The sequence below is a fragment of the Camelus bactrianus genome, chromosome 5 (assembly GCF_048773025.1).
Source record: "Camelus bactrianus isolate YW-2024 breed Bactrian camel chromosome 5, ASM4877302v1, whole genome shotgun sequence".
Classification (NCBI taxonomy): domain Eukaryota; kingdom Metazoa; phylum Chordata; class Mammalia; order Artiodactyla; family Camelidae; genus Camelus; species Camelus bactrianus.
The window spans coordinates 75,413,548-75,426,680 of NC_133543.1; the positions used below are offsets into that span (position 1 = coordinate 75,413,548).

Genomic DNA, 13,133 nt, shown 5'->3' on the forward strand with positions numbered 1-13,133 from the left:
CATCAAAGAAAACTCTCCCCTCTATACAGCAAGCCTAATGAAGTACAACTAAAAATAACAATCATCAACTGTGGTTTTACAGGCAGTATTTCAACGTAATCAAATGTGTCAAATGTTCATCCTTACAGCTTCTTATGTTGTGGGTTGTAAGTCAGTTTCATTTCTTGGGAATGACTGAATATAACCCACTTGGGGATATGCCATCTGTGAATTACTTACATCTGAACACTCTGCTTAAGAGATGGAAATTTTGTTGTCGCTTTTTTTTCCCTTGTATATTGAAATGAATGCAATTGAATGGAGCTTTTTAAGCAATTATTTTTCATATCAGTTGCTTCATGGATACATTATCACACGCTTTCCCTATTCATCATCACTTATCAAATCATAAGAATCAAGTACGGACAGTGCAGCTCAAGTGAGGGGAGGAAGCAGAAGCAGAATTACGGAGTCTGAGAGGCGGAGAAGAATCCATAGTGTCCAGTTCTGTACTCCCCAGGCTCAGGCCCTGGCCACACAGAACACCCTCAGCGGTGAGCTCCCAGGCACAGCTGCAGTTGTTATGTTCCCATGGCTTCCTTGAAAGGCCGCTCCTCTTATGGCTGAGCCAACAGTAAACTGACTATAATTTATCATCCATACAGGGACACCTCTGAGGGTTAGCTGGGACACTGTTAATAAACATGCCAGAACAACAGGTATGAACTAGAAACTGCCCCAGGCAGACCTAATCACACTGTTACTCCAGAGACGACGTGCAACGCACAGAACTTTCTCTCAAACCATTTCATTAGTGTTATATCCAATTTCACATCCGTCTAGAGCTGCTCCATCCAATAGGAATGGAATGTGATATATTTTTAAAATTTTAGTAGCCATTTTTTTTAAAGTAAAGAGAAACAGGTGAAAATAACTAAAATATATTTTGTTCAACCCAATTCACCGTAGTATCATTTCAACACCTAGTTAATACAAAATTATTAACCAGATCTTTATATCACTTTTTTTTCATATTTCAATCTTTGTAATCTGGTGTACTCATCAAATATAGGATACGCAGGGATAATGGAAGACAGTTATAATACACACACACACACACACACACACACACACACACACAAATGTATTTTTCTTCTAGATAAAAACAGACACAACTAAATGTCTTCATTTACTAACTTTGCCTACCCTTTGCACAGTAGTGCAGTTAAACTGTCTCTTGCCTGGCCTGGACCAGACCTTAAAGCAGATGACCACTTACCCAGCAGATTCTTTAGAGCAGACAGGGATCATACCTGAGTTAGGAAAGTTAGGTAATTGCCAAGAACTTCTAGGGCTTTTTCAAGACTAATATGAGCCTTGCGTTCCTAAGTCCAACATGCATACACTGAGCACCGTCTATGTACTTGAGATCAGAGAGAGAAAGATAACTAAGGCACAATGTGTGTTTAAAATTTGTATGAAGAGAATGTTACAACTGAGGCAAGAGAAGCCTAGGATGTGCCATTATTCAGTGACAAGGCAAGGACCAGACTCTCTTCTCTGGGTCTCAGGTCTGAACTTCATCACCCACAGGGAACACTGTGAGGGAAGAAGGAAATCTGCTTTCCTTTTTACTATTGATACAAAAGGACCCAACCCATATTTGAGAACTTGCACAGGGTTAGGTAAAAGGATTTTGAGTGTCAGCATTTCTTCTTGAATTTGAATTTGCATCTTTGCTATCCATAAACTTGAACGCACAGTTGAACTTCATTCAGTTGGTCTCAACACAGAGCCTAAGTGCAGAAGCACAGAACTAAATAATGGTGGAGTTTCTGCATGTAAATCACGGTAACACGTTAAGATAAGACTTTTGTCTTAGGGTATATTAACATCGTAAAAATAAGCAGTAGATTAGAGTTTTCCTCTTGTATGTAATTCTCTCATTTTTGTAGTTCTTCTCTTCCTCCAATCCAATATAGTTAGGCTTAACATGGTCTCAATCAGTGTGCATTAAACACACAGACATGCACCACACCACATACCGGTTCTGTTTGTACTCATCATTAGAGTGGAACACACACACCTGATTTTTACTAAAGTAACGTTCCATTAAATATGTTTCCTCAGAAGGATGGAAAGTGAGAACACATTCCATCTAAAATACACTCAGGACAGGTACTTCCTTGTTTACAAAAATAAATATGCCAAAATAGTGCTGCAAACCTGTTAGTAACTACCCCATGATTTCATATGGTGATGCCTACTTCATACACACTGGCATTGGTTCTTGATGAGAATATTTTATACTAAACTGGGAGAATCCATTTAGCTCATTCAGTATCTTTATTTACCTACAGTTTTATTTTCCCTGAAGGAACTATAGGGAGTAAGACTTAAAATCGAGAAGAGACTTGCTTTTAGGAAACCTTTAAATACGGTTACGTTATCGAAGATCACCTATCGCAATGATACCCAGCCATTATCCAAAATGTAACTCTCAGGCTGTTTTAAAGGATGAACCACAGTTACAACTCTTCAGAGCGACTCAGGATTTAGCAGAAGGACCTCACAGCCCCAAATGGAAGACGGGCATCGTCTCTTCAGGAAACTATTATCCTCTTAACTTCTCAGTTACAAGTAGGACAGCTATAGGTGTATCTAGCTGTAAGCACGTTTATTGCTATATAATTTTACTTTTTCTTTATTTGAAAGTTGAGATCTAGAAACACAGTGCTGGTACCACATGTCTATGACACTGGTAGCTTGAAACTTTATCGCCATTCATCATGATATGATTTCACAAAAGCATTGTGTTAACACAGTGAAAATAGATAAACTATACCTTGGAGCATTATGAAGCGGGAGGATGAGGGAAACCCAACAGTTCAGTGCCCTGGTTAAGAGCATAGGTTCTGGAGCCAAACCATCTGGGTTAAATTCTTGGCTCGGCCGCTTACTAGCTGTGACCTTAGATCACTAAACTTCCTTCTGCCCCAATTTCGGTATCAATGAAACACGTTTGTACTCTGACGTGGAAGTGTAGATGACTTAATGTAAAGTCCTTTAAATGGCACTAGGCATGTAATTCGAGCTTTATAAATAACAGCTATGACTATCACTGTATACCGGCGATAGCTCCTGCTGGTTATCTTTATGACGAATACTGCATGTCCTAGCAAAAGATCTCTGATGATCCACTTACTTAAAGAGTGCGAGGTCTCAGTCAGTTTTTATGGGTAAGTCACTTTGATCTTTCATTAGAAATGCGAACTGCAGGATACCTACTGGCATAACAGGTTTCAGACTCTGGCCACTGGGGTGTGAAGCGCTTGGCTGGGCCTCAGCAGGGGGGCTTGGCGCTGGGTCACTGCTTCTCCTCACCAGCAGCGGAGTGCCTGTAGGGCAAAATCAGAGGTGAGAGGTCAAGAGAACCCTGCGGGGAGGGGAGTGCAGGGTACAATGCCATTTAATTAAAAAGGTTTACAACATGCTTTCGTGTAAAAACATTCTGTTTCTAAGAATGCCTGTAAATTAATTCACTTAATGATCCTTGGTCATCTATTTATAGAATGACACATTGAAACAAAATCTTGCAACTCTCCTCTTTTCCCATTTGCATTTTAAAGCAAGCCACTGTACTTAACAGAAAACGGTTAGGCAATGCAAAAGTTGGTGGTGTGCAGCTGAAAATTGATCTAGAAAATACATTTGAGTATTAAAATGAATGATTATCCAGCAGACAAGTGAAGAGGTTCACACAGTCAGAGCAATTTGCTATTCAGTAGAGCTAGAAGTATAGTTATTACTGCCATTTGGCGCTTCCCAAATCTTTTGAATGATGATATTTACTGAAATAAATTATTTTCTGGGGTAATAGCATTAATGTCTATTTAGGTACACAAAGAGATTGGTTTCATTCTCTTCCTTTTCTCCTAAAGTAGATAAAACTGATAAGGAAAATAAGTTAGTTCCTCTAAAAATATATCCTGATTTCTTTTTAATTTAATGAAAGCTTCCACTATTAAATATTTGAGTCAGTTATTAAATTCTGAAAACAGATCATACTATTACAAAGTTCAAATGAAATTCAACCTTAGCAGAGCTAGTGGTCTTACTACTCTGCCTACAATTAGGCCAGAAATAATCCGCTTCATAAACAACTGGCCACAATAGAGGAGACACTCAAAAAATCTGTTTGTGACTGAAGAAGTGCTCTCTTATATAAATTAACTTTTTATTTCTATGCCTCTGGGGAAAAAAGACACTGTAGAAATGCAATTCTCTGTTTATCAATATGCTGAAAATAATTCCCCAACTCTCTCAAGCTACTGTAGGTTAAAAATAACATTTTTCAGACCTCATTTTATTTGGTATAGTTATAAAGATTGAATCCATTTTGAAGTTATTTAAAAAATCTGATTTTTCTACGTGCTGCAACATTCTTATTCTGTGTACAAAACATAGAACTGCTAATACTTTTTCATTCCTATTCAGTTAGAAGTCACTTTTAAAAAATAACTTATTTTATAATAAGAAACTAATGTGCTACTGAGGATGAAACACTATGCCAAAAGGTATTATAAAATCTAAGTTCACATTCCATTGTTTCTTTTTTATTGGCAGACATTTCACTACATAATTTGCCACCTCTACTCTGAAACCTTTTCTTAAGTATAGTTGACTTACAGTATTTTGTTAGTTTCAGGTGTACAGCGTAGTGATCCAGGGTTTTTGCAGATTACATTCTATTATAGGTTATTAGAAGATAATGGGTATAATTCCTTGTGCTATACAGTATATCCTTGTTATCTATTTTATACACAGTACTCTGCACCTGTTAACCTCACAGCCCTAATTTGCCCCTTCCCCCTCCCTCTGCCCCGTGGTAACCACAGGTTTGTCTTCTATGTCTGTGAGTCTGCTTCTGTTTTGCATATACATTCATTTGTATTAGTTTAAAACATTTCTTAAGTAAGTCACATACCAACAGTTCTATGGTTGGCACTTATTCTCTGAAAGAAACATTTTTAAAAAATCAAGAAGAATAAAAGCAAGAGAAAGTACTGTAAAATCTTAGACAATCAAGTCCTGGTTCCACATCAATATGTTTTTCCCTCCTTCAGGTGATTTGACAACCAAGAGCCTCTCAGGTTGAGCCCCTCAGTTACCATGAACACGAAGTGAACAAGTCAGTCTAAATGCGTTATCCTCAGGAGCAGCCCATTACCGTTAAAGTTAAGAAGAGAAAGGGGCCACCTCCCTGAAACTCTGGTTTGTTTCCAAGCATTTAACCCAGACCAGTGCACTGCACGCCAATCATCTCAAATTGGGAAGAGACAAATACAAAACACGTAAAACCAGCATGGGGCACCAAAGCCACAAAATAAGTTGATTTAGAGGCACAGAAATGGATAATTTAGTGACTGACAACTTCAGTTACATTCTTTTTTCAGCTAAGTCATACACATACACACACACACACACATATATACAGAATATTGTGTGTGTGTGCATGTGTGCGTGTGTGTGTGTCTATACAGAGGGGGAGAGAGAGAGGGGAAAAGAGAAAGACATTTTTCTTGGGTAATAAGTATATTTTTCTTAAATAAGCCATAGTACATAGTTTTCATTCAACTTTAAAGACATGAGTGACTCCTCACTTACTGTCAATATCTGATGCTTTAATAACAAAATATATTATTTAAAACATAATTTTATAATAACATGTATTTGGACTTCTATAATCAGTCAGTATGGCATTGTATTAGAGCGTGTGTCTCCCAGAAGGTGACAGTTTTGTATCAGTGTACCAACTACTATTTGGAGCATTAACAAACTGCAAGACAGGTAGATCTTTCTTGAACATACAGTCAATTCATCAGGAATAAGTTTTATTCTTCTGTACTTTTCTGTATTTTGTACTTGAATGTTTCCTGTTGAGTCATCTAATTTCTCCTTGGATGTCTTAAGGAGCATCTTTAAATATGAACTACTATCTCACAGAGTTTTCAACAACCTTTCACTTGGCAATTTAAAATTTATTTTTTTAATTCCCAAGCCCCATTTGAAAGTGACTGTCTGGAAGAGACTGAGTTACAATTTAAAGACAAGGAAAGATACATCCTAGTGTGTAACAGAAAGCAAGTAATTAAAAGGACTGAAGATGATTTGGGCAAATCCCTGGAAATGTATAACAGAGAAGGCACACCTTGTAAGCCAGGCTGAAAAGAGAGGGAGACAACTACATTTGTTTTTATGGAACCTCTTCGGGGTGATGCAGGAGGTGGTGTAAATAAAACATAACCTCTCCACTGAAGGAATTTATAACCTAGCAGAGAAGATTAGACACTAACACTAAGAACTACAGTGGTGGGACAGTGAAGAGGACCAGGACTTTGGACTCAAATACACTGAGCTTACCTCCTCGGGCTCTGTGACATTAGACTGCTCAGTGACACAATCTCATCTTTTAAAACCCAGTGATAGCTTTCCATCAGTTCTGTGATGTGACGTGAAGACAGAATAAGGCATTCATGAGACACAGCACTCTCCCACTGTCCGACAGACAGTCTTCACACAGAAACCTCCCTCCCTCACCCCCCAAAATATATACACACACAGGAAAAGGAGGCAAAAACACTTGCTATTGTTGTGAGCAGTGTTATCTTACCTGATCAAACAGCTGAACTGAAATTCAAGTCAGTTTTCTTGGAATACTATGTAAATGTAAGTAAGAACACAATTCCGTGCTAAATCAGGTGTAGCCTGACTATAGAAATCTAAGCTTTTAAGAAAAAAGTGAGGTGGGGAGAAAGTTCCAAAATGAAAAAAAAAAAAAAACAAAAAACCAACCAAAAAAACTATTCATTGGTATCTTTCAGGTAATTGAGAAATGACTCATCAGATTTTAGAGGCAAAAGCCCTCAGGTCAGCTCAAGGAACAGCTTTATTCCTTGATATCAAAGTATAAAAGCCACTGGATGCAGAGACTAAATAAAATAAGGAATGTTAAGTACTTTAAAGCATAAAGTCTGATATAATGCATTATGTTCTCCACTCAGTTAAATATTTGAGGTCAACCTATACAAGGAGTGGACAATGTTAAGATGAATAATCACAGTGCTTATTCTAAGCATATGTTTTAAAGAAGGAGATGTGGGGATAAGAAACATTTCAGTGTACAGAACAGTAGGTCCCAGTGCAGTGTTCCAGGGGAGTGATGTTTGGATTACGAGAAAACCCTACCAATGGACACACACACTGTAGATTGGATCAAGTCCCATTTTAATTGGCCAGATGCACAGAAACTTAATGGAAGCCCATGAGTCAGCCAAAGAGAAGCAGTACCCCTCCAACAGAAGAGCTCCTGATCAGGTGTGCAGCTACTAATGGCTCTGTCCTCAAAAGATCGGGTTTTACCATATCAGGAACGCTCAGTTCTTGTTGGAGCATTTTGCCATGTAGATTCAGGGCTTATGTTACACGCAGGAAGAATTTACACAGACACTCACTGTTGTTCTTTTTAAGATGACTAAGTTCATCAGGTTCTCCCAGGCTTTGAGTAAAGTGGCACTGGAGTGATCTCCCAGGTGTCTACGAACACTGGCGCATCTTCCAGTTCTCAAGCAATCACCATTTTAATGACGGTAAAATTAGAATTCAAAGGGGTACCGTTACTTGTCCAATGCCCCTTGTAAATGTAACTAAGGGAGCCCACAGGAGGGTCACCTAATCCAGTTTGGGGAAAAGAATTCTGAAAGAGGCATCAACTATTTACAAGGCTCAAATTGGTACATCAATGAGTCATGCAAGATATAAAGGCGAATGCAGATTTAAGGTGGTATCTATGTAAACACAAGTTGCTCTTTAGTATAAACCATGTTCGTGCGCGCACACACACACACACACCTGGAGGGATTTTCTGTCCCCATTTAGATAAGTGTTTGGGATGAAATCAGCTTAAATGTCAGATGATGTATTATACATAAAATTCTATTTGGGGGGTCTTGAAAGATGCCTGAGAAAGACATAGAGGCTGAAACAAAGATCCAAAAGAATCACCCATATGATGATGCAGTGGGGAGAGAAAAGAAACGATGGCTTTAGCACGAGCCCCATGTCAGATGTCATAAGGGTACACGTCCTAAATTGCATGGAGAGTAGAAGAGATTTATTTAAGGATGGTCAGTGATTCTCCTGAGCTAAACCGGAAGGCCAGCTCATCATCCACACTGGTGCTAATTCATCCTGGGGTGACTGACACCTGAAGAGCTCTCGGGGCTCCCAGTTAAGGTGCTGGCAAGGCATCCTGTAAGAACTGGGAGGCCCCAAGCACGGAGAGGCTGGAAGGGCCATGTGAAGAAAGTAAAGAGGCACTCAGCAGTCACAGGCAGAAAAGGAGTGAGAAACTAGACAAGGGCACAGAATTCAGCAGTGACTCCCCGTACAAAGCAAGTGAGGAGGAGCATACAAAAGAAGTCTAAAACCAAGCTTCTGTTTCTTCTTGAGGAAGAACAAGCAGAGGGAAAGTTCTAGCAACTGCTATGATTTGTTTCAGAAAAACAACATCATGAATCTTGGCTTCAGCCTACTGAGGGTTAGAATGATTGGCTTTTTTTCAGCTTTTTTTTTTAATGATATGCTTTTCATCTAAGATGTCTTAGATGTCTTGATATGCATGAGCCATCCAAGACTAGATGTGTTGTGCATGCATAAAGGTGAGTGCGAAGTTCGTACTAGAAATCACACTGGCTTCCAGAATAAGTGACGGAGACAAACCTGTGGTAAACAAAGGAAAAGAGGAAGAATCAGTAGAGGCCTATTGATGGCATAATGAGAAAACCAGGATTTTATCTGCTCATGGAATCTTCAGAGTGTATCTAGAACGACGTGTGGTTATTAGCAAAGCCACAGAGGTGAGCCTGGAGGAAAGGTGGGGTGGGAGAAAGGAGAAAGAAACCAGAGTTTAACATGATCAGCTGCTTCTGTACACAGAAGGGTAAAGGCTGGGCTTTTCAGTTTTCCTTTGCTCTAAGGGATGATTTCTCTGCTACTTAATTATCACATCGCCAAAACACATGGTTTGAAGAACGAAAACATGCTCTCCTTCCAATGCTACTGACGCTCATGATAACGAGATAAACATAAAAGGGGAAAACTGCTGCTGAGATACACCTAAATTGGTAAATATTTCACTTTGATGATGAAAACGAATCGCAAACAGTTAACATTTTTACAGACTTAAAAAGAGATAAATAGGAAAAGAAACTTTCTGCCAAGTAAGCAATATTAATTGCATATTAATAATAGTAATAGAATGCCTAAGCTGCACCTTGGTTTCATATAGTACATTTCCTTGATTGACTTTGTAACCAGTCAGCACCTGGAAGAATGCCTTTTAATTATCTTGTACGTCAACATTTGGTGAATAAATTTGACATTACAGCATGGATATGTCCCCCTGATTGATGGTGCAGAGAGAGTGAGCGCCAGGAACCCTGCCTTCCAGAGGTGCCTCTGGTGCTATACGCCCTCCAGGAAGTGGCTGGGCTGCGACTCCGCCTCCTCAACCAAGTGAGCATGTCGGATAAGCTACATACACCAAAGTCTCAGTCCTGATCGGAAAAGAGAGATTTCTGTGATTTATACAGACAATAAGTAAATCGAAGTCCAGATAAATTAAGTTCTTAAGTCTTTGGACTTGACTTCTACTCCAGTTTTATTCACTCAGCACTTATCCACTGCGAGGTCACATCTCCACGTGGGTAAGTGTGTGGAAGTAATGGGAGTGCTATCTCTTCAGTGCAATAGCAATGCTTTTCATCTAAAAAGGTCGGCAAACAGAAAGATGTGGATAGAAAGATACAGATTAAAAAGAAGGGGTGTTGAGGAGTGAGAAACTAAAGGCAAACATTAACCCATCCGGCATGGTGCTCGGCCTGCTAGTCAGGGCTCACTGGCACCTCTTGCATGGTCTTCTTGCAAACGATTTATATGCTTGGCTAGTCTTCTTTTCCTACTAAGCCTGCAAATACCTCAGTTAAAAAAATATTAGTGAAAGTAATACATCATTCGTTTTGGGGAGACAACTGAATTTGTGTGTGTGTGTGGTATATGTGTGTGTGTGTGTGCGCGCACGTGTGTATTTTATGGGCACAAGATAGGGCTTTTCAACTGATGTCTAACAAACTCCCCTGCACTGAAACCTGGAGACCCATAAAAAAAATTGGTAATGATATCAATAGCGGTGTAATTTATGGCCACGGACTGGGAAGAGATCACTTTCACGACAGGAGTGCCTGACCAGGTTTGGTGTCGGGCGTGTGATGAATGCCGCAGCTGATACCGTGATGGAAAAACCACATGAGAGAAACCAAGTTGCATTTTAGCAGAATTTTACCTGTCCAAATACTTTAGTCTTAAATATCACTCCATGAGGAGAGCGGCTCCCAGTATTGCCGTAAAAGCAGACAAGAAGTTCAAGTTGATTAATGGAATCATTTTTCTTTCATTTTGGATTGCAAAACCTTCCCCCCAAAAAGCCTCCTCAACATACAACAGGACATATGCAAGCAATTCACAGCACAGTCTAGCGACACAATAGTTATGAGTGAGCACACACGTGGTAAGGTGTCTTTTGGTGTTTGGAAAGATGCGTGCATGAGAGCACCACTGCTGTAAAAACAAGGGAGGGGGGTTTTAACTGACTTTTATTGGGAATTATACTTTCCTCTGAAGACAGTCATGCGTCCACAACTCAAAGTATACTGTCGCTGCATTCCTGAGGGCACAAGCCTTTTCTCCTATTGCAGTGTTCCCATTTTATCCAGTTGATATATACAAATCTACAATTTTTCATACTGTTTAAACTACAGCACAATATCAACTTTCTCCTGCTATTTTAGGTCAGTTAATGCCATGTCTCAGACATGTACTAGGTTTCAACCATTATACTGAGAACAATGACAAGCAAAGGACAAAACATGCTCTATGTGTCTCAGGGATGCTGATGGAAGGAATTAAAAAAAAAATGGTCATTTTAGGTTAAGAGTAAATTCCAAAGACTTTTTAAAAAGAACAACAGGTTACAGTGAAGTTTCAAAAGAAGCAAAAGTCCTGGCCTTTGAAAGGTAAACACTCTAAAAAAGAACACAACATTAACAAACACAAATAAAGATACCTGAATTCATAAATCCAAATAAAGGCTCCTGAATCACAGAGGCGAAGGGAGGGATCTGACATGTGCATGTTAACCTCCAATTTCTTGTTCTGGCGTTCAAGGACCTCATTGGTTTCCCCCAGTCACCTCTCTGATGATGTCTTGTTCTGCATCCTTTGCACATGGTCCATGCCAAATGGTACTGCCTGCCATTGCCTAAAAACGCCTTGCAGACTCTGACCTCAGTATGCATGCTGCTTCTACCCCCTAAATGATCAATCTCTACTACTGCAATCAGTTATCATCCTGTCCATCCTTGAAGGTATAAAGAATTTCTACTTCCTTGTAACATCTACATACAGATTTGCTGTGGAGCTAATGAAGCCTCACTTCAGGGCCTCTCACACGCTCCCAGGAGGAAGCTTAGGAACATGATCACATGACTGTATGATTTTTGCAAACTTTACAGAAGTAAATAGTTTAATTGCTATAGGTTAACTCTTATCTCTTTCAACCCCGATGTCCCCTCCACCACACCGTCCTTCCTGTTGGGTGAAACTGGAATGGCCAAGAACATTTCTGGGATTCAGTTAAGGGGAAACAGAGTTGGAGACAGATTTCATTTGAATAGAGTAGAGGACTGTTTATGTGGTTACAGATACTTCCATGTATAGTTAAGTTACTGCCAGTCATTCTGGTGAGGAATATAGCTATGTCCCCATTGCCTACTGTTTTGTCCAGCTTCACGATACAAAGGTACAGGGCCAGGTAGAACAATGAAATGACTGTGCTCTTTCTGCCCTTAGCTTTGGAAGAGTGTGGGTACTGGAGGGTAAGTAAGATTGGAAGTGTACAAAGCCAGGAGCTAGTCTATGGAAAATTCTTTCACTCACTCTATGTATAAATTTATATGTAATTCAGCAATCATACAGCTCAATATCAAGAAAATGAACAACCCAATCAAAAAAGGGTGGAAGACTTAAGTAGAGATTTCTCCACAGAAGACAGTCAACAGGCACATGGGAAGTTGTTCAACATTACTAATTATTAGAGAAATGCAAATCAAAACCACAGTGAGGTGATAACTCACACCAATCAGAATGACCTTCATCAGAAAGTCTACAAATAATAAATGCTGGAGAAGGTCTGGAGAAAAAAGAACCCTCCTATACTGTTGGTAGGAATGCAAATTAGTGCAGCCACTATGCAGAACAGTGTGGAAGTTCCTTAAACAACTAAAATTTACAGTTGCCATATGATCCAGCCATCCCACTCCTGGGCATATATCCAGAGAAAACTCTAACTCAACAAGACACATGCACCCCAATGTTCATAGCAACACTACTTATAATAGCCAAGACATGGAAGCAACTTAAATGTTTGACAGATGACTGGATAGAGAAAATATCACACACACACACATACACACACACACACACACACACAATGTAGTATTACTCAGCCAAAAAAAAAAGAATGAAATAATGCCATTTGTAGCAACATGGATGGACCTAGAAATTATTATACTAAGTAAGCCAGACCAGAGAAAAATAAATAAGATATCACATATATGTGGAATCTAAAAAAAATTACACATGTGAACTTATTTACAAAACAGAAATAGACTCAAACATAAAAAACAAATTTATGGTTTCCAAAGGGGAAAGCGGGGGAGGGATGAATTTGGAATTTGGGATTAATAGATGCACATGACTATATATAAAATAGGTAAATAACAAGGATCTACTGTATAACACAGGGAACTATATTTAATATTTTGTAATAACCTATAATGGAAAAGAATCTGAAAAAATACATGTTCTTACACATATGTGTGTGACTAAATTACTTGCTTGTATGCCTGAAACATGCTTCAAAAACATTTTTAAAAAATACATATATAATTCAGTAATCACACAATTCAATTTTCATTGATACCTCAACATGGGAAATCCTCTTCTATATGGAATATACTTGAAAATGGGACATAGAA

The 13,133-nt window shown here is 39.0% G+C and overlaps 1 protein-coding gene across 4 annotated transcripts in view; it reads right to left on the reverse strand.

The window, feature by feature from the left end:
• PARD3B (par-3 family cell polarity regulator beta) overlaps window positions 1-13,133 on the reverse strand; it is a 944,975-nt gene that overhangs the window by 525,594 nt on the left and 406,248 nt on the right. For all 4 annotated transcript variants that reach the window (XM_074364121.1, XM_074364119.1, XM_074364120.1 and 1 more), the window contains exon 4: window positions 3,268-3,377. In XM_074364121.1, coding sequence (XP_074220222.1) covers window positions 3,268-3,377 — 110 coding nt within the window. The remainder of the gene's footprint in view (window positions 1-3,267; window positions 3,378-13,133) is intronic.